Raw genomic sequence first — 22,865 nt, forward strand, 5'->3', positions numbered from 1 at the left:
TCCCTGCTGCACCAGTTGATCACTTAAGCAGGGGCAATGGGGGGTGGTGGGGGGGGGGGGTGTTTCAAAGAAACATGGGTATCCTCTGGCGTTCGACATTTTAAGCACCTTACTATGAACTAATGCACTTTATTGAGATCGGGATTTGAATATTTCTTTTCGTGCGTGCGTGCGTGTTGAGAATCAGTGTGCATCACAACTGGAAGTATTAGCACGGGCGATGGTTTTCGGGGGGGGGGGGCGAGCGTTTCAAAGTCGGGGACCTTTAAGTTGAGAGCAAATCCTTTTTCTCGAAAGACAAACACTGTTGATATTTCTGTTTTGCATTTTTTTACGTTTCTATAAAAAACAAGTAAAGCTATTGAAAAAAGGAGTATAAAAACTTGAAGATTTGCACTTGCCTAAAAAAACAAGAAAATCCTTTAAAAAAAAAAATAAAGAGGGGGTTAGCCGTAGAAGTGGATATTTTTGTGAATGTGTGGGATTGACTGATGCGTGATTTTTTTTTTTTTTTTTTTGTCGGTATAACATCAGTGTGCACAATGTGTTTTTTTTAGTTGCTTACCAATATGTGAGAGACAAAAGTGGCCATTTTTTATGATTTTTTTTTTTTTTTTTGTGTGTGTGTGTACTTTAATGTTCAAGCGTCGAGTTTGAGAGAGGGCAATTGCACAACACATCCTTTCTCTTAGCAGCTCTTTATCCCCACTTTCGGTGGGGATAAACTCCTTTCGGTCGCGTTTGAATGGAATGAAATCACAGGAGCGTGCGTGAGATTCTTCCTTTACTGTCGAGACTACAGGTACTCGTTTTGAATTGTGCTTTTTTTTTTTTTTTTTTTTTGGTGTGTGAATGCACATTTGTGCCTAAGAACTTCGATCGGGTGCGTGGCCATTAAGACATTAGCTCTTTTTGAGAGAGAGTGTAACGTGTGTCAGTGCTCAGCACAGTGTATGTTTTTTATATATATATAAATATATATATGAATATATATCCTTGATGTTTCCAGTTCGGTTTAGGGGCGATCCATCGGAAGGTTAGCGGGGGTGCGATCATATTGCCTTTTGTCACCTCTCGAACTCGTGAATGAAAATTTTTGAGAGTTTTTTGTTTATTTACAGCATCTTAACGGTGCATGTAAAGTTAGCATTACGTTACTTGTTTATCGTTGCAATTTGATAATTTCTTTTATATGAGAAATATATATATATATGGATATATACAAAGTTTAAAAAGTATTTGGACTAAGATAACGAGCACTTGGGGCTGCTATTTTTTGTTTATTTTTCTCGAGTCGTCATTCTTTTTGTTTCATTCTCGCCATGTGAAGTGTATTTCTTAAGATATTGAATGTATTCCAAAAAAAAAAAAGACAAACCCGTGCTGATATATTTTTTTTCCTCTGAAGATTTCAAAAAAAAAATGGAAATGAGAACGCTTCAAAGGTTCTTTAAAGTTTTTTTTTTTTTTTAAATAGTGGAGGAGGAAAAAAAAACTGTGGATTGATAACAGTTGAACACACTGCCTCTACAAATATGATCGTATAAATGACTATGAATCAAAAAACGACAAAAAACACACAAAAAAATGGACTTTTTCTATTCCATACTGGAGCTTTGGTTGTTTACAAACCACATGGATATCAGTGGGTGCATCCCCCCCTTTTGTTTTTTTAAATTTCCATGTAAAATGGGCAGGGTTTGCAAGTGCGCTTCTGCCATGACGGACATTGAGTGGAGATCTCGAGGAAACGTGGACAACACCTCTGCCTAACTGGAGCTTTTTATGGACTGAGGCATACTGGGGGAAATCCAAGGATTGTTTTATTTTGTATTTTTTTGTTTATTTGATGGAGTGCAAGGGCGACACCGGTCGGAGAAAGAACTGAGAGGCAATACGAGTCCCCCGGCTCAGTCCTCACCAGCGCTCACCCTGCCCGAACCAACTCACCTATGCACTTTGTTCAATTCAAGCTGTGAGGTACCTTTTTTTTTTTTAAGGGGGGGAGGGGGGGACAGGAGCACAACGGGAGGATGGTTGCGTCACTGAAAAATTTCCAAAATGAACTGAAAGACTGGAGCCTCCTGTACATAACCATATTTTTCTATCACCTTTCAAAGTAGACTACAAGATTGCTTGTGAACGGATGAAGGAAAACTCCACACGCCTCATGTTGGAGTGGAAAAACAAAAAAAAAATGTTTTTTTTTTTTTTTTTTTTTTTTGGTGAGCGGCTCCAGCAGGACTCAAAAGGATGTTGCCGCGGCTGGAAGAATGAATCCAAAGTCCAAAATTTCGGCACTGGTAAGACTAGTTTCTTTGCATGGGCGTAGGTTTGCATAGGAATGGTAGGGACGTAACAAATGCTTAAATTGTCCCCACAAACTTTTAAGCAATGTTATTGGCATTATATATGTTATGCCGTGAGGAGCAGAAGTATTTGCACCCATTGTGATTTTTGCAAGTTCATCCACTTAGAAAATGGGCAGAGGTCTGGAATTTCAACAGTGGTATGACAATGTATCTGAACCTTTTGGAATCAGTCACATTTCTGCATTAAATCACAGTCAAATGTGATCTGATCTTTGTTAAAATACCACAGATGAAAAAACACTGCAACTTTTGCAATTTATGAATTCTCATGCCGTCAATGATACTGAAAAAATATCTTTTCTTGTGAATGAGGTTGTGGTAGATTAATAAGCGGAATCATTTGGCAACGAATCGATGATTTGGATACCTTCATCTTTCGGCAACTTTTGCAATTAATCTATGAATTTTCATGCTGTCGACGGCACTGAAACATGAATTTTGGTCACGAATGAGGTAGCGGTAGATTAAACGGAATACTTTTGCGCCGAATCGATGATTTGGATACCTTCATCTTTCGGCAAGTTTTGTGATTCATTTTGCAATTAATCTATGAATTCTCATGCCGTCAACGGTACTGAAACATGATCTTTTGTCGTGAATGAGGTTGTAGTAGATTAATTAGCAGAATCATTTGGCAACGAATCGATGAGGTGGATACCTTAATCACAAAAGTTGCTGAAAGAATCTAATTTTGGGATTTATCAAATGTTGCGATTAATCTATAAATTCTCCTGCAGTCGGTGGCACTCAAACGTGATATTTGTTTGTGAATGAGCGGTAGATTAATAAACAGAATACTTTTGCGCCGAATCAATGATTCAGACACCTTAATCTTTCGGCAAGTTTTGAGATTAATCTAAATTTGCGATTGATCTATGAGTTCTCATGCTGTCGGTGGGACTAAAACATGATATTTGGTCGTGAATTGGATTATGGTAGATTAATAATAGGAATCATTTTGCGACAAATTGATAATTTGGATACCTGCAACTTTTGCGATCAATCTATGAATTCTAATGCCGTCCATGGCACTGAAACATGATCATTGGTTGTGAATGAGGTTATGGTAGATTAATAAAAGGAATCGTTTTGTGACAAATCGATCATTTGGATACCTTAATCTTTCGGCAATTTTTGCGATTAATTTTGCGATTAATCTATGAATTTTCATGCCGTCGATGGCACAAACATAATTTTTGGTCGCGAACGAGGTAGCGGTAGATTAAACGAAATACTTAAGCGCCGAATGAATGATTCGGATACCTTCATCTGTCGATGTGTTATGCGATGAATCTAAATTTGCAATTAATCTATGAGTTCTCATGCTGTCAGTGGAACTGAAACAACCTTTGGTCGTAAATGAGGGTATGGTAGATGAATAAAAGGAATCATTTTGCAACAAATCAATTATTTGAATACCTTAATCTTTCGGCAATTTTTGCCATTAATTATGCGATTAATCTATGAATTCTCATGCCGTCAATGATACTGAAAAATGATCTTTTGTCGTGAATGAGGTTCTATAGTGGATTAATAAGCTGAATCATTTGGCAACGAATCGATGAGTTTTGATACCCTAATCACAAAAGTTGCTGAAAGATTAAGTTTGGGATTCATCAAATTTTGCGATTAATCTATAAATTCTCATGCTGTCGATGGAACTGATACATGATCTTGGTTGGCGAATGAGGTTGTAGTGGTAGGTTAATAAACGGAATACTTTTGCGCCGAATCGATGATTCAGATACCTTAATCTTTCGGCAAGTTTTGTGATTAAATTTGCAATTAATCTATGAATTCTCATGGCGTCCCCAGCAAAAAGTGTACATGCAGGTTATGCTGTTATATCGTCCCGACCAATGTTGAGTCTAAACCTACGCCCTTGCTTGTTTGCTTTTGAGTTGTTGCTCAACATCCTCAGGTTTGATTCTGTTTCTTACAGGAGTTAACCTTTTCCAGCGATCAAAAATTAAGCGACCCAGTGAACTCTAAGCGTTTCGCAGCCTTCAGGCTTGAGGAATCCATCTGTGAGCCATAACCATCGTGACCCGCCTCGGACAGGTGCAACCTTAGCCTAACCTGTTTGAACGGGAAGGACAAAATCCCGCTTGGCTTCGAGTTTAGACGAAGCATCGGCGAAGCTGTGGATTTGGGTGGACTGAAGACTAAAGACTAAAAAAAGAAGAAAAACATGAAAAAAATAGTCCTGACATGTTATCATGTCGCTTAGATTCTACAGATGTGCACCCCAGTTCAAGTGGGGGCCTTGTAAATATTGTTAATATGTATGTTGTGTTTGAGTTTTCCTCTCCTGCATCAATTTTGCTTTAAATCTCCACTTCAACATGCCTTAAAACTGTACAGTTGAGTCCCGAACGGATTTACTGACAACGTTCACGAATTTTAAGTCGGACAAATTGCACGACGGCCTTTGTAACGGGCTTTCTGGTTATCTCAAGAACAAAGCAGCAAGCTTTTCTTGACCCTTGTGTATGTACATATATTTAGTTTTTTTTTTTTTTTTTAGGGTGGGTGAGGAAGTGTTTTGTGTGTTTTTTTTTTTTTTTTTTTTTTCTCACCCCAGTGTAGAATAGTTTTTAGATGGGCGGCTGATGCAGACTAAATATGATATGTGTGGTCTACTGTTTGGAGCTGAGCTGACTAGAAAGAGAAAGCCAAATTGAGCCAGATCGTCATAAAATGTAGTGATTCACCGATACCCGGTTGTGTGGTATCTGCAAATACTGTACGAATGCCACGTTTATGAAAAAAAAAATTTACTTGACTGCCATCCTTCCCACTTCTAATGGGTTGGATGTCTTCTTGTGATACTTGTTTAAAATCAGAGCAGAAGTTGAATTGTGATTTTTAAAGGTCCTTATAATTCTTTACTGTAAATTGCGGTACTTCGCTTCCCAAATTGCAACAAATGCTGCATTTTTAGATTTAGTATTTTCTTGGAATTACAAATTTAAGAAATAAGAGCGATATACATCGGCGGTTGGATTTGATATTTTTTTTTAATGGAGACTGATTTGTCTACAATGCGGCTGATCTTAACCAAAAATTTGATTGGAATTTATTATAGTGTTTTAAAAATGGTTGCATCTGGTTCGGTTTGGTTTTGACTCGAACTCTCAACATCAAGTAACCCAGTTAGCTCGGCTCCTACTGTAGTCTTGAAAGCGATTAATGAACGTTTATTCTTCCAATGGAGAAGGATAAACTGAAAGAAATGTAAATAGTTTGATTTTTTTGTTTGTTTTTTGGTTTTGTTTGAAGAGCAAAATAAATACTAGCAGTTAGCGACTGACTTGGCGTGATTCACTGACTCAAGAAACCACGTGAAGTGACATAGTCTCGCGAGAGTTAGGAATGAATCCATTAGCTACACATGTTGTCGAGCTCTCGGCTTTTAAGTGAGCGCATTTAAGCTCCACAAGTTTCTTTCCACGAAGGCTGGATTTTAAACGCATCCTGGATGAAGTATTTAAATCGCTTTTTCAGAAATCCAAAGCAAGGAAAAGCTACGAGTCGGGTAAGTAGCAGTGTTAGCATGCTAACGCTAATGTGACGGACGACGTTCTTTCGTGCAATTAATAAAAATATTCTTGTAAGCATTTTTTTCGTGGTGGGACATAAGTTGTATTTATGTATGATATAAATATACAATAAACTTGGCGTCAACTAAATTTGCGGCTCAATGCGAGTGATTTGGACGCACAGTTAATGACGTCATTTATGGCGCTTGAATTGAACGTACAACTCGTTTATTGTGGTTTGAGGGCTACTTTAAAAAATGAAAATATTGTTTTTGTTTTTTCGTAAACCTTTTGTAACTATATATTTTTTTTATTTCATAGCCTAAATATTTTTAAATATAGCTAAAAGCTACTTTAAAACATTTTTATAATGACACCATCTTCTATTTGGAGTTTATCGAGGACTAAAAAAATAAAATGGCTCATAAAACTTATATACACGCAGTACAGGCGGAGTTTCTTTTGGGCCGGGTGGGGGCACAACATGTTGATGACCCCAAAACGCAGTGTCAGCAATAAAATGAACTTACAAGAATATTTATAATAATAAGTTGAAAATGAGCGTTTTTTGTTTCCCATTATTCTTGAGGGGAATTCTAAATCAGGCCGCTTAGGACAGCTATACTTTTGGCCAAGATCGTCATCCATTGAATATGGTACGCCTGCCGGTGTCATGCCAATGTAGTTACCCCCGTCAAAAATTGTATCCCCTGGGCGGAGCCATATGGAGGTAGATTTGTGTCTTCATTATTCGATCAAAAAATGTGTTTGAATGCAAAAATAAATTTGAAACTCAAAAAATTGCATTTGAAAGCTATTTTTGGGGGGATTGAAGTCAAATTTCTTTTTTATTGAAGCAATTGATTGAAGTGATGTTGTTTTGTGTTTGGGCCAAATTTTGACTAGGACATTTGTGTCTTTATTATTCAATCAAAAAATAAGTTGTATCAAACAAAAAATATATATTTTCAAACGAAAAACCACTTCAATCAAAAAAAAAAATAAAAAAATTCAATCAGAAAAAAATATTTGAGACTCAAATATTAGCATTTGAACACATTTAATTTTTAATTAAAACAGTTTTCTTTGATTTTAGCAATCCTTTTTGTGTAGGGGCCATTTTATGGGTAGGACATAAGTCATTAAATCCCCCAAAAAGTTGCTTCAATCAAAAAAAAAAAAAAAATTCAAACAAAGGTAAAAATAATTTGAAAAATAAAATTGCCCTCCCCGAATTAAAAAAAAAAAAATATGCAAAGCAAATGACCGTCTAAGGTGCTAGTCACATGATCTGTTCGAAAAAAATTTTTTGACCTATTATAAAAATATCTTTTTTATTCATTTACTAATTTTTGTTGTTTCTTATCATGCTTTACAATTTTATAGGAAAGTCAATTAGATGCAATGACACTTTTCGGCCATTGGGGGGGCCTGCCCCCGCCTTAAATTCTGCTTATTATATAATATATATATATTATAAATACTCAAGTAAATGTAAAAAGTATTTTTGTTTTATTTTCAGGCTAGTGGGTGCTATGTCCTGGCCCACTAGCATTTTTACCAAGAAGGCCTGTGCGTACTTGACAGTTCAGGGAACAAAGGCATGGCTGACAGCGAAGTAATGGAGGGGATGGACCTAGAATCAGAAAATCTTGACGTCCACCCTCCTGATCTGCAAGAAGCTAACACAACACAAGCAGAGATGGAACAGGATGACAAAAGTAGAGTACCTTCCCTGGGTTTAATTTCAGAGAATTTCTGCACAATTGGAGCACATTGGAAGATTGATTCCTCACTTGTTCATAGAAACATCAGATGAAGAGCTGACAACTTTAGTTGTGGCCACTGAGCAGCAGCAGGATCTCGAAGCAGGCCATGAGGAAGAGATGCAACCAGAAGATAACCTTAATGGAACGAAAGACAGTCCTAATGAAGAACAGCAGTAAGTTAAATCTGTTTTAAATGCAATTGTTTTAAGGTAACTCATGATTTGTTTTCTGCTCCTCAGCCTTCCCTTCGACTTTTCCCAGACCCCTCAGTTCCTGACTCGTTCCTGGAGTGAATACTCGAATTTCCCAGAGAATTACCTCAAAGGCTGCAAGTGGTAATTAAAATCACATCAGAAAAAAAAAAGTGTTTACATGCAATAGTTATAAGGAATAAGTGCAATCTTCCAGGGCTCCGGATGGTTCTTGCATCTTGAGCAACAGCGCAGACAACGTTCTACGTGTCTACAACCTTCCTCCAGAAGTTTACACCTACGATTGGGAGGTGCTGCAGGAGATGGTGAGTGAGAAAAAGCTTCTTAGAACGTTTGAAGAGTTGTTTTTTGGCTCCCTCTAGTGGAATGTTAAAGAATTACTTCATAAATTAAGTGTGAGTTAGGTATTTTTTCTTTATTTAAGACCTTTATTTTGATACATATACCCCTACTTTCTCTTCATGGCAGAGTCCAGTCCTTAAGATGGCTGAAGGAGACACAATTTATGACTACTGCTGGTTCCCCAACATGAACTCATTGGAGCCGACCTCCTGCTTGTGAGCATCCGCCGCCTCTTTTCTACCAATGGCTTATTTCAGGGTGCAAATGTGACTGCTAATGAAGACTAAGAGAACCTTGAGAGACTTGCCATTCCCTGACATGTCACCGAGAGCGTGCCAATGAGCTCTGGGCAATTTATCTTTGTATATACATACATTCAAGGCCAGTTTTGGCAGCGGAGAGTGTATGAGAGATAAGCTAAGGTTCAGGGTCTCAGACAAGCCACTTCTGGCAGAAGGTCATCTTGATCAGAGTTCATTACCGTATCTTTCGGATTATAAGTCGCACCAGCCAAAAAATGTGCAATGAAGAGGGGAAAGAAACGTATAAAAGTCGCATTTTGGGTGGAAATTTATTTGAATTAGGGGTGTCAAACGATTAAAATTTTTAATCGAGTTAATTACAGCTCAAAAATTAATTAATCGTAATTAATCGCAATTCAAACCATCTATAAAATATGCCATATTTTTCTGTAAATTATTGTCGGAATGGAAAGATAAGACTGAGATGGATATATACATTCAACATACGGTACATAAGTACTGTATTTCTTTATTATAACAATAAATCAACAAGATGGCATTACCATTATTAACATTCTGTTAAAGCGATCCATGGATAGAAAGACTTGTAGGTCTTAAAAGATAAATGTATAAATTAATAAAATATATAAATATTTATAAAACATTTATAGAAAATAAATAAAAGATAATAACTAGTACAAGTTATAGAAATTTTATATTAAAACCCCTCTTCATGTTTTCGTTTTAATAAAATTTGTAAAATTTTCAATCAAAAAATAAACTAGTAGCCCGCCATTGTTGATGTCAATAATTACTTACACAATGCTCATGGATGCTGAAGCCTATAAAATCAGTCGCACCCACCCAAGCGCCAGCAGAGGGCGGCAATACTCCGAAAAACACAACAATTACACCTTTCACTTTGCTGTCCTTTTAATATGTTTGAGTGGGGCATTTGTGCGTTAATTGCGTCAAATATTTTAACGGGATTAATTAAAAAAATTAATTACCGCTCGTTAACGCGTTAATTTTGACAGCCCTAGAAATAATCCAACACAAGAACAGAATAAAAGCTGTTTAAAATAAAAATACAGTGGTAATTTCAAACATTTCAAATGTGATCTGATCCTTGTCAAAATCACACAGATGAAAAAACGAGTGTCTGCTTGAACTAAAGCCACTCAAAGAATTATAGGTTTTCATATATTAATGAGGATAGTATGCAAACAATGACAGAAAGGTGAAAAATAAGTAAGTGAGCCATCACATGTAATAGTTTGTTTTGATTTCACACATAAGTCGCTCCAGGGTAAGGCTGCAGCTATCTATTAATTAGGTAATCGATTAATCTATTAACTAGAAAGATCAATAAGAACATCTAATGCGATGCAGAATGAATTTTAGGTTATGTAAAACAAGTGTTTATGCTTGCTATAATATGATGATAGATTAAAAAAAAAACTGCTAAATGTACTTCTAAATTAAATAACGACTGCATAAACATATTAGCTCAAAACAAAAACCATACCTTATGTTGGTCTTAACAGGGAGCAGAAGGATTCAGCCATGTTCGATGATTTATGGCATAATCACTGCTGCCACTAGAGGGCACAAATTAATAAAACTAAATGAAACATTTTCAAGACAAGCCATTGGAACGTCATTCTAAAATCAAATGAGTTCTCGAAACGTCAAAATTTTGATTTGAAGCTTTTTTCCGAATCAAATTACTCGAGTTGATCGATTAATTGTTGCAGCACTACTCCACAGTCTAAATCGCACCATTGGCCAAACTATGAAAACAAACTCTTGACTCAAAGTCCGACAAATACGGTAATTAAACTTAATTTATTTTCAAAATATTTAGATTTAGACCCTTGTCATAAAGCGAGTGTTTTCACAGCCTCGCGAGCAGTAGCCGCGACAACCCCGTGCACCTGTGGGATGCCTTCTCCGGGGAGGTGCGGGCCAGTTTCCGGCCCTACAACCACCTGGACGAGCTGACGGCCGCCCACTCGCTAGGCTTCTCTCCCGATGGCTCGCGGCTCTACTGCGGCTTCGACAAAACCGTCAGGGTATTCCACACCGAGCGGCCCGGCAGGGATTGCGAAGTTCGGCCAACAGCAGGTCAGAATGGATAGTGAGTTTTTTCAACAGGGCTGAGAATGAAAAGTGGTATTTGCCATGTGGCACAATTGATTTTGCCATGCGCCATTTTTTAGCCATGAGGCAAAATGGATTTTGCCATGTAGCGTTTTTTTTGCCACGTGGCAAAATGGATTTTGCCATGTGGCTTTTTTTGCCATATGGCAAAATGAATTTTGACATGTAGCAAAATGGATTTTGCCATGTGGCATTTTTTTGCCATGTGGCAAAATGTATTTTGTCATGTGGCATTTTTTTTTACCATGTGGCAAAATGGATTTTTCATGTGGCAAAATGGATTTTGAGGTATATTTTTTGGTATGTGACCAAATGTATTTTGACATTTGGTATTTTTTGGTCTGTGGCAAAATGTATTTTCACATTTGGTATTTTTTGGTAAGGGGCAAAATGTATTTTTGACAAGTGGCATTTTTTTTGGTATGTGGCAAAATTGATTTTGCAGTGTGGCATTTTTTTTGGTATGTGGCAAACTTGATTTTGCCGTGTGGCATTTTTTTTTGGTTTGTGGCAAAATTGATTTTGCCATGTGGCATTTTTTTTTTTGGTTTGTGGCAAAATTGATTTTGCATTGTGGCATTTTTTTTTGGTATGTGGCAAAATTGATTTTGCCATGCGGCATTTTTTTGGGGTATGTGGCAAAAATGATTTTGCCATGCGGCATTTTTTTGGGGTATGTGGCAAAATTGATTTTGCGATGTGGCCTATTTTTTGGTATGTGGCAAAATTGATTTTGCCATGTGGCATATTTTTTGGTATGTGGCAAAATTGATTTTGCCATGTGGCAAAATTGATTTTGCCATGTGGCAAAATGGATTTTGCCATGTGGCAAAATGGATTTTGCCATGTGCCATTTTTTTGGTATGTGGCAAAATCTATTTTGACAATTGGCTTTTTTAAGTATGTGGCAAAATGGAATTTTTTGGAGTAAATGGCATTTTTGTAGGGCATGCACATCCATGCCATTGACAGCTGTGCACCTCCAAATTTTCCATTCATATTAAATGGCAGTAAAACGTGTGGCTGTGATTTTTGACCGTACACTTACCATTACAGTGCATTGACATTCAACTGGCACGCAAATAAGGCTATGCCATTGACGGCTTTGAACGTCTAAATTTTCCATTTGTTTTAAGTGGCAGAAATACATGTGTGGCTGTGATTTTTGATTATACACTTACTTACCCAAGTAAGGCTATGACATTGACGCATGTGGCAAAATCAATATTACCACATGCCCAAAAAAAAATGCCACATGGCAAAATCCAGTTTGCCACATGGCAAATACCACTTTTGGTTCTTGCGGTCTGTCGATTTTTTTCAAAGCTCAAATGTCTCGGACTTCCATGTTCTCAGTATGGAGACGTGAATTTCTTCGCTGATTACAAATCTTTCCTTTCGCTGATCGACCGGCAGCAAAGAAGCAGAGCGGCCAGAGCGGCATCATCTCCTGCTTGGCCTTCAGCCCCTGCCAGTCGCTCTACGCCTGCGGCTCGTACTCGCGTTGCGCCGGCCTCTACTCGTGCCAGGATGGCTCTCCGCTGGCTCTGCTTCCCGCCCGCCACCACGGCGGCCTCACCCACCTCCTCTTCTCTCCCGACGGCTACTATCTGTACACGGGCGGCCGCAAAGTACGTGGCGAAACCAAATCAAGTTCAATCAAATTCGGCTTGACAAAATAACGTGATGTGCGCAGGATCCCGAGATCTTGTGCTGGGACATTCGAGAACCCGGACAGGTGGTGTTTTCCCTTCAAAGGAATGTGGCGACCAATCAGCGCATCTACTTCGATCTCGACCTGTAAGTGGTGAGCCACTACCTTGGCTTAATTTTGGAAGTATATAACCTCTATATATGGAATTGATTCGTTCCAGGTCCTTGTTAGTTAGTCGAAATGGTCGTATGTCGAGCGTTTTTTTCCCATAAGAATACATATAATTCCATTATTTCAATTGGTTCACCATCATACATACAATCATACAACTGCTATAAGACCAAATGAACCACCATGAAGCTTCATTGCTTCAAGAAGCTTCATTTGGCCATCAATGCTCCCTTGGTGCAGACAGTCAATCTCTGCTGTCAACACTGTTTTCGTCCAACATGCGTCCTAGCATGCATTGCAGTGCTGAAGATGCTGATCACAATGAAAATTCATGTTCTTTGCTAATTATTTCTTCAGTAACTGTTCCAGTTGTTTCATTAATTGCTAGATATGGTATTTGGTCACACTTTATTTGACAGTGGCATCATAGGACAGTCATAGGACCAAATGAACCACCATGAAGCTTTGAACTAATTGGCTGCAAAGCTTAATTGCTTCAAGAAGCTTCATTTGGCCATCACTGTTGTCTTGGGGGAGACAGTCAACTTCTGCTGCCACCTGCTGTCAACACTGTTGCCGTTTAACATGCGTCCTAGTATGCATTGCAGTGCAACAAATGTAAATGATACATAAAAATTCCTGTTATGTGCTAATTATTTCTTCAGTTACTGTTCTAGTTGTTTCATTAATTGCTAGTTATGATATTTGGTCATACTTTATTTGACAGTGGCATCATAGGACAGTCATAGGACCAAATGAACCACCATAAAGCTTTGAACTAATTGGCTACAAAGCTTCATTGCTTCAAGAAGCTTCATTTGGCCATCACTGCTCCCTTGGTGGAGACAGTCAACCTCTGCTTTCAACACTGTTTTTGTCCAGCATGCCTCCTAGCATGCACTGCAGCGCTAAAGATGTAAATAACAATGAAAATTCATATTCTGTGCTAATTATTTCTTCAGTTACTGTGCCAGTTTTTTCATTATTTGCTAGTTATGGTATTTCGTCACATTTTATTTGACAGTGGCATCAAAGGACTGTCATAGGACCAAATGAACCACCATGAAGCTTTGAACTAATTGGCTGCAAAGCTTCATTGCTTCAAAAAGCTTAATTTAGCCACCTTTGCTCCCTTAGTTTAGACAGTCAACCTCTGCTGTCAACAGTTTTCGTCCAACATGCCTCCGAGCATGCATTGCAGCGCCAAAGATTTAAATCACAATGAAAATTCATGTTCTGTGCTAATTATTTCTTCAGTTACTTTTCCAGTAGTTTCATTAATTGCTAGGTATGGTAATTGGTCACACTTTATTTGCCTGTGGTGCCATAAAACTGTCATAAGACAAAATGAACCACCAGGAAGCTTTGACCCAATTGGCTGCAAAGCTTTATTGCTTCAAGAAGCTTCATTCGGCCATCACTGCTATCTGGGGGGGAGACAGTCAACCTCTACTGCCACCTACTGCCAGCACTGTTATCGTCCAACATTCCTCCTAGCATGCATTGCATCACTACAAATGTCAATAACAATGACAGTTCATGTTCTGTGCTAATTATTTCTTCAGTTACTGTTCCAGTTGTTTCATTAATTGCTATTTATGGTATTTGGTCACACTTTATTTGACAGTGGCACGATAACACTGCCATAAGACCATCATAATTTTGGCATGACACTGCCATGAGCATAAATGAATGCTTATGACAGATGTCATTTTATGTCATCTGGCAAATTATCTCACTTTTGAATGAATGTAAAAGATCTGAGATGGACATAAATGGAGTTAGTGACATAATTTGCCGGCTGACACTTAATGACATATGTCATTAGCATTCATTAATCCTAATGATCGTGTCATGTCTTAATTATGGCGGTCTTATGGCAGTCTTATGACGCCGCTGTCAAATAAAAGTGTCGCCAAATACCATAACAAGCAATTCATGAAACAACTGGAACAGTAACTGAAGAAATAATTAGCACAGAGCTTTTGATGCTGCTGTCAAATAAAGTGTTATATACCTATATAAATCAACAAATAGACCGCACTGGACTATAAGCTGCAGGAATCAAAATGAGGGAAAATGTAGTGGCTTATTGTTCGAAAATTACGCTAGTTAGAGATAGTTACAAGAATATTTCGGTGACAACAATAAACTGGGATATCATATCGTAATATTTTTGTGTTTGACGTCACTTCAGGTCAGGCAGGTACCTGCTGAGTGGGGACACCGAGGGCACAGTGTCAGTGTGGGACACTCTTTCACCCCCTGCTGGCACTGAGGAGCTACTGCAGCCTCTTCTCAAGTTCCCGGCACATTGGGACTGCGCCAATGGAATCAGGTATGTATACTTATATTTAAATGGAACTTTGTTTGTGTGTTTGTTCCCTATTGACTCTGAAACAGCTGGGTGGATTTTAATGAAGTTTTACATCGTTGTGCTTTGTTTCCGGGAGTGTTGTTAGATGGATTTGATCTCCGTAGGCTTCCATCTAGTGCGGAAAATTAATTAGAAACTCCAAAAAAATGAGCATTAAAAATGTGGTGCCATGTTGGAAATTTCAGTGACCAGTATGAGAGCGTGTGAGAGCTGCACTACAAATTTGAACACACCTCCCTATGCACACCTGGACCTCGTAACACTAACGAGTCACATGACATTTTGGAAGGAAAATGACAAGCAGTACTCAATTTGGACATATAGGGATGTCGTTTCTAAGGGGTGTTCTCACTTTTGTTGCCAGGGGGTTAAAAAATAAAATGCTAAATTTTGAGTTATTTTGAGGGGAAAATAAATGAACTGCATTATATTAGCTGCACACAGACTACTTTGTCAGTCTTGTCCCATGAAAAGATATACTTAAATATCTGCAGAAATGCGAGGGGTGTACTCACTTTTGTGATACACTGTATGCGAAAATTCAGGTTACCTCGCCAGCGTAGGAACGTTTTTGTTCTTATGTTTTACTTGGTGTTCAGCATCCACCCCACAATGCCGCTGCTCGCCACATCCAGCGGCCAGCGGCAGTTCCTGTGGCCTAGTGACGGCGAGGGAGACTCGTCGTCGTCTTGCTCCGACGGCGAGGGGAGCGACAGGACGCCGGAGAATCGGGGCGACAGGACGCCGGAGAACCGGGGCGACAACGGACTAAGCTTGTGGTGGGCCGGACCGTGCGCCCGCGACACCGCGAAACCTGACGAGGGTCATTCAGACGCATAGAATTGAACTCCTAAATTGTGTACATAAGGACAATTTTTCTTCAGCCTTCCAAAGCTGCAGGGGGCGCTATAATCCTTTAATGGAAGAGTTTCCACTGAGTTTAATGTGCCTAAAATTTGCCCAAAAAATCCAAATCGGAGTTTGTTCATGTTAACTTTTGTCCAAAATACACAAATTTAAAAATGGATATCTTGCTCTTCATAGAACAAATGGTTTGAATGAATGAATGAATAATTTTATTGTCATCATCATCGGTATCATTGACAATCATTGACAATTACAAAATGTGATATGATTTGCCCGAAGGAACCGAAGAAGACAAAGGCGGACGGGAGGAAGCATATGCTTATCAATTTCCCGTCCCCCATACAACTAAAGACGCACATTCAGACATGGGACATACATCAGATGGCCACAAAACTGTACAATAACACGATCAACAATCTGGGTTTAGATTTTATTTCATTCAAGTCTCCAGGTTTCAAATTCTTTGGAGCCATACTGGGAGTCGAGCTTGCTGGCCCTGAGCGCTTATCGGTTGTTTTTAATCAAGCCATTCAAGGAGACCTCCAACTTCTGCTTGGCGTCAGTTGTAATCCAGAAATGATGAGCTCATTTGCGCGTCGGCACTGGTCGAGATCGTCAGCCAAAATTTCCAGCCTCTTGATGCGAACATATCTCTCCTCGACGCCTGCTTGAGTTTGTCGTTTTCAGCGCGAATTAACTGGAGCTCTCTGACGATTTGATTCTAGAGTGCTTCAGGAGCTCAGAGAGTGCGTCTGTACACGGTGAAGGCTGGCTGCGAAAAACGTTTGCGCTAACTCTGTGCCATTGACAGTGATACACGTCCAATCCTGTGGCTTTTTTATTATAGTTCTAGTATAGTTATACAGTGGGGCAAATAAGTATTTAGTCAACCACCAATTGTGCAAGTTCTCCTACTTGAAAAGATTAGAGATGCCTGTAATTGTCAACATGGGATATCTCAACCATGAGAGACAGAATGTGGGGGAAAAAAATGAAAATCACATTGTTTGATTTTTAAAGGATTTATTTCCAAATTAGAGTGGAAAATAAGTATTTGGTCACCTACAAACAAGATTTCTGGCTGTCAAAGAGGTCTAACTTCTTCTAACGAGGTCTAACAAGGCTCCACTCGTTACCTGTATTAATGGCACCTGTTTCAACTCATGATATTCAACGACATGATATTTACTCTCGGTCCGTTCCTCATTGCGTCCCAAAGACCGCGCTGACTGTGTTTTACTTCCGCTTTACCTGTTATAATTCAATAATCGGAATTAGGATATTTGTGAATCGTTCTCGAATCTTCCATGGCCGAATCGCGAATAATCTAAGAATCGGAAATTTCGCACGCCTCTAGTAGAAACACAGGTTCTCGTGTATGAAGGAGAAAGAATACTGAATTGCATCCGAAGAACACCATACCCACTGTGAAGCATGGGGGTGGAAACATCATGCTTTGGGGCTGTTTTTCTGCAAGGGGACCAGGACGACTGATCTGTGTAAAGGAAAGAATGAATGGGACCATGTATGGAGAGATTTTGAGTGAATACCTCCTTCCATCAGCAAGGGCATTGAAGATGAGACGTGGCTGGGTCTTTCAGCATGACAATGATCACAAACAAACAGCCAAGGCAACAAAGGAGTGACTTTGTAAGAAGCATTTCAAGGTCCTGCCAGTCTCTAGATCTCAACCCCGTAGAAAATCTGTGGAGGGAGTTAAAAGTCCATGTTGCCCAACGACAACCCCAAAACATCACTGTTCTAGAGGAGATCTGCATGGAGGAATGGGCCAAAATACCAGCAACTCCGTTATTGCCAACAAAGGGTACATAACAAATAGAGATGTCCCGGTCGATCGGCGCCGATCGGTCGGGTCCGATCACGTCATTTTCAAAGTATCGGAATCGGCAAAAAAATATCGGACATGCCTTTTTTTAATATATATATATATATTTTTTGATTAAGTCGTTTTCCAATTGTATTTAACGTTAGACATGATATGTTACACTCATCCAGAGTCTTTAGTTTAGGCTTAAGGTAGGGTTATCAAATTTATCCTGTTAACGGCAGTAATTAATTTTAAAAAAAATTTATCACGTTAAAATATTTAACGCAATTAACGCATGCGCTGCACGACCCACTCACGCATTGTCGCGTTAAACCTGTAATGGCGCCGTTTTACCTATATATAGAGCTATAAGGCAGCGTAAAACGAGTAGAGTGAATTTTGGCAGCCTTTGGAGCCTTTTTTTAATTGGCTAAAGCCTTACAATCCCTCTCCCTACGATTAGAAATATCGTGGGAAGCAATGTGGGGAAGAAAGGTAGTAATTGATCTTTTTCTTAACACCCTATGTTATTTCCCAACGCAGAGAAGACATATCAATTGGTACCAGTACGCACAGTCATGGTTGCACTTCCCATCATGCATTTGGCCAGAACAGTTAAATGGCTACAGTATCATTTACTGAAAGCTCAACAAATACGCTCGATGGCAATATTTAGTCACAATATACAAAGTCACATTTATCCTTTCAGAATTACAAGTCTTTCTATCCGTGGATCCCTCTCACAGAAAGAATGTTCGTAATGTAAATGCCATCTTGAGGATTTATTGTCTTAATAAACATACAGTACTTATGTGCTGTATGTTGAATGTATATATTCGTCCGAGTTTTATTCATTTTTTTCTTAATGCATTGCCAAAATGTATATGATCGGAAAAAATTTATCGGGAATGATTGGAATTGAATCGGGAGCAAAAAAAAAAAAAAAAAAGCAATCGGATCGGGAAATATCGGGATCGGCAGATACTCAAACTAAAACGATCGGGATCGGATCGGGAGCAAAAAAACATGATTGGAACAACCCTAATAACAAAGTATTGAGATGAATTTTTGGTATTGATTTGCCATGATTTGCAAATAATTTTTTAAAAAATCAAACAATGTGATTTTATTTTATTTTTTCCCGCATTCTGTTTCTCACGGTTGAGGTTTACAAGGTTGACAATTACAGGCCTCTCTAATATTTTCAAGTGGGAGAAATTGCACAATTAGTGGTTGACTAAATACTTATTTGCCCCACTGTAGTTACATTATAGAGATCGGAGGGGTATTGCTTGCAGGTTGGGGCAAACTGCGCTGCTCTGCGGCGGCTGTTGCTAAGCGACCGTCGCCGCCTCGGGGGAGCATAAGAGGGTACAAAGACGACAGGGAGGACAAGAAAAATCAAGGGATGTGTCATCAAGTGCGGGGAGGCGCCGGCAAAACCGGCCATAAAATTCAAGATACCAAAGAAACCTTGACGTCATCCACGGTCGGGAAATTTCACACTTTTCTCGCATTTATTGTTCAAGACCGCCAGCTTTTGTGTTGCCTCTAAAATTCGGTGGTTGTAGTCGCTGGTGTGTGTGAGAGAAAGATGAATCACACACTCAGGAACACACTGATGCTGAAGGATAAAGACGCGCAACCGAGATCTATCAGCCGCTGCCGTGCACTGACACTGACTCATACACACACGTATACGCATTATTCGCAGAAATCTCAGCTTGAGTTTTCTCGTTTTTTATTTATTTTTTGCCACGGATGATCGACAGCGGGAGACATTTCTCATTTTGTGCGTGCAAAGTTCAAGGCCCGCAGCCACGGTCGCCGGGGAGAGGATGAAGTTGTGGAGGAGAGTTGAAGGTCAGGGCGCCGGAGGAGGCGGACGCGGCCTCGTTCTGCGCTTTAAAACCAACATCTGGCGTTCAAAGTTGATAGAAAAATCTAACGGCAAAATACAATTGTTGATTTAACTTGTTTTAGGCAAAGAGCATATCCCCGAGAGTGTTATATTTCTTGTCTATCAATATTACCTAAGCGAGGCTAATTTTTATATGCGACTGAATGGTGTTTTCCACTATATGATAGCATTAAGCTAGTGGGTGTTCAGAAAAACAGTTTTGTATTTAAGTGCAGAAATATCTGTAATTCCCTTTGTTACAGTGCTGGCCAAAAGTATTGGCACCCCTGCAATTCTGTCAGATAATGCTGAATTTCTCCCAGAAAATGATTGCAATTACAAATGCTTTGGTAGTAATATCTTCATTTACTTCGCTTGCAATGGAAAAAAAACTTAAAACAGAATGAAAAAAAAAAATCAATCATTATTAGGACTGTCAAAATGATCGCGTTAACGGGCCTAAATTAATTTTTTAAATTAATCACGTTAAAATATTTGACGCAATTAACGCAAAAATGCCCCGCTCAAACAGATTAAAATGACAGCACAGAGCAATTTGCACTTGTTACTTGTGTTTTTTGGAGTTTTGTCGCCCTCTGCTGGCGTTTGGGTGCGACTGATTTTATTGGCTTCAGCACCCATGAGCATTGTGTAATTATTGACATCAACAATGGCGGGCTACTAGTTTAATTTTTGATTGAAAATTTTACAAATTTTATCAAAACGAAAACATTAGGAGGGGGTTTTAATATAAATTTATATAACTTGTACTAACATTTATCTTTTAAGAACTACAAGTCTTTCTATCCATGGATTGCTTTAACAGAATGTTAATAATGTTAATGCCATCTTGTTGATTTATTGTTATAATAAACAAATACAGTACGTATGTACAGTATGTTGAATGAATAAATCCGTCTTGTGTCTTATCTTTCCATTCCAACAATAATTTACAGAAAAATTCTGCTAAGGAGTTGCACTTTTCAACTAATTCATTATTTTTTTTCAAGCTTTTTATCTGAGTTTGTTCTACATAATAAAATGTCTAAGCGAGACTGGTGATTTCAAACATTTTTGCTAGGGGTTGTATTCTTATTTTCTATACACGAGAGGTGCCGGATCTGCCCAAATAAGTCCCGGAACACAGGGAGGCCAAAATCAAGAGGTGCCGAATCTTCTTCTGGCAGGATCCGGCCATAAGCAAATTTTAAGGGGGGGGGGGGGCAGAGGGGCCAGCCCCCCCAGTGGCCGAAAAGTGTCATTGCATGTAATTGACTTTCCTTTATTTATATATATATGTATATATGTATATATTAGGGCTGTCAAAATTATCGCGTTAACGGACATTTTAAAAAATTAATCACGTTAAAATATTTGACGCAATTAACGCAGATGTTCCGCTCAGACAGATTTAAATGACAGTACAGTAAAACGCTCACTTGTGTTTTATGGAGTTTTGCTGCCCTCTGCTGGCGCTTGGGTGCGACTGATTTCATAGGTTTCAGTACCCCTTACATTGTGTAAGTAATTATTGATATCAACAATGGCGGGTTACTAGTTTATTTTTTGATTGAAAATTTTACAAATTTTATTAAAACGAAAACTTGAAGAGGGGTTTTAAGATAAAATTTCTATAATTTGTACTAACATTTTTCTTTTAAGAACTACAAGTCCCTCTATCCATGGATCGCTTTAACAGAATGTTAATAATGTTAATGCCATCTTGTTGATTTATTGTTACAAGAAATACAGTACTTATGTACCGTATGTTGAATGTATATATCCATCTTGTGTCTTATCTTTCCATTCCAACAATAAATTACAGAAAAATATGGCATATTTTATACATGGTTTGAATTGCGATGAATTGCGATTAATTACGATTAATTTTTAAGCTGTAATTAACTCAATTAAAATTTTTAATCGTTTGACAGCCCTAATATATATATATATATATAAAGTTGGAAAGCAATAAAACTGCTAAAATGAATTAAACGAACAAAAAAACATTTTTATAATGGGTTGAAATTACTTTTCAAGCACCTTAGACCGTCATTTGCTTTGCATATAATTAAAAATATATATAAATATTAGAGAAAAATAACATTTTTAAAAACGATTTTTTTCTTTGGTTGAAAATATTTTATTTCGATTGAAGCAACTTTTTGGGGGATTGAATGATTTTGACACAAATGTACTAATCATAATATGGCCCAAACACAAAAAGGATTGCTTCAATCAAAGAAAACTTTTTCAATGAAAAATGAAGTGTTCAAATGCAAATTTTTCAATCTCAAATATTTTTTTGCATTCAAAAACCTTTTTGTGTGATTGAAATTTATGTTTTGAAGCAACTTATTTTTGGATTGAGTAATAAAGAGAAAAATGTCCTAGCCAAAATGTGGCCCAAACACAAATCAACATTATTTCAAAAAGTTGCATCAATAAAAAAATAAAAAATTAGTCAAAGAAAAATAGCTTTCACATGCATTTGTTTTTAGTTTTTGGGGTTTCATATTTATTTTTGCATTCAAACAATTTTTTTTTTTTTTTTTTTTTTTTTTTTAATTGAAGCGACTTTTTTTTTTGTTTGAAAATATAGGTTTTTATAGAAGCAAATTTTTGTTTTGTTTTGTTGATTGATTGAAGCAACTTGCCCAACATGCCCGCCGGTGTCGTGCCAATGTAGTTACCCCAGTCAAAAATTGTATCCCCTGGGCGGAGCCATATGGAGGTAGATTTGTGTGTTCATCATTCAATGAAAAAAAAAGTTGCTTGAATCAAAATACATATTTTTAACCCCAAAAAAGTCAATTCAAATCAAAAAGAAAAAAAAAAAGTGAATGGAAAAATAAATGTGAAACTCAAAAAAATGCATGCGAAAGCTTTTTTTATTTTTATTTTATTTATTTATTTTTTAAAAATTGAAGTCAATTTTAAAAAAATGTTTTTATATTGAAGCAATTTATTTGATTGAAGTAATATTGGACTGTGTTTAGGCCACATTTTGGCTAGGACATTTTTGTCATTATTCAATCAAAAAATAAGTTGCTTCAAAAAATATATATTTTCAAAAAGAAAAATCACTTCAATCAAAAAAAAAATAATTTTATGATAGTAAACGTTTTTGAATGCGAAAAAATATTTGAGATTGAAAAATTTGCGTTTGAACACTTAGTTTTTCATCGCAAAATTTTTCTTTGATTGAAGCAATCTTTTGTGTTTGGGCCATAATATGGGTAGGACATTTTTGTCCAAATAATTTAATCCCCCAAAAAGTTGCTTCAGTCAAAAAAAAAAATTCGATCAAAGAAAAACAATAATTTGAAAAATATATGTGCATATACAGTATATATATATATTTTTTTTGCTGAAATTGATATGCAAAGTAAATGACCGTCTAAGTTGCTAGTCACATGATCGGTT

General features: G+C 37.8%; 1 protein-coding gene across 2 annotated transcripts; it reads left to right on the top strand.

The window, feature by feature from the left end:
- The first annotated feature begins 6 nt into the window (after window positions 1–6).
- On the top strand, window positions 7–16,631 carry wrap53 (WD repeat containing, antisense to TP53). 2 transcript variants are annotated; one of them, XM_057854973.1, is made up of 12 exons: window positions 7–2,303; window positions 4,315–5,910; window positions 7,502–7,635; window positions 7,721–7,856; window positions 7,923–8,018; window positions 8,092–8,200; window positions 8,364–8,452; window positions 10,383–10,606; window positions 12,059–12,273; window positions 12,339–12,442; window positions 14,665–14,805; window positions 15,444–16,631. In XM_057854973.1, the coding sequence occupies exons 3-12, from the start codon at window positions 7,518–7,520 to the stop codon at window positions 15,682–15,684; spliced, it is 1,473 nt and encodes a 490-aa protein (XP_057710956.1). In that variant the 5' UTR covers window positions 7–2,303; window positions 4,315–5,910; window positions 7,502–7,517; the 3' UTR covers window positions 15,685–16,631. The 2 variants fall into 2 exon arrangements, with proteins under 2 accessions (XP_057710956.1, XP_057710955.1); XM_057854972.1 differs by having other exon boundaries at window positions 7,437–7,635; window positions 15,444–16,630.
- Window positions 16,632–22,865: the final 6,234 nt, after the last annotated feature.

Source organism: Corythoichthys intestinalis, chromosome 13 (assembly GCF_030265065.1).
Source record: "Corythoichthys intestinalis isolate RoL2023-P3 chromosome 13, ASM3026506v1, whole genome shotgun sequence".
NCBI lineage: Eukaryota > Metazoa > Chordata > Actinopteri > Syngnathiformes > Syngnathidae > Corythoichthys > Corythoichthys intestinalis.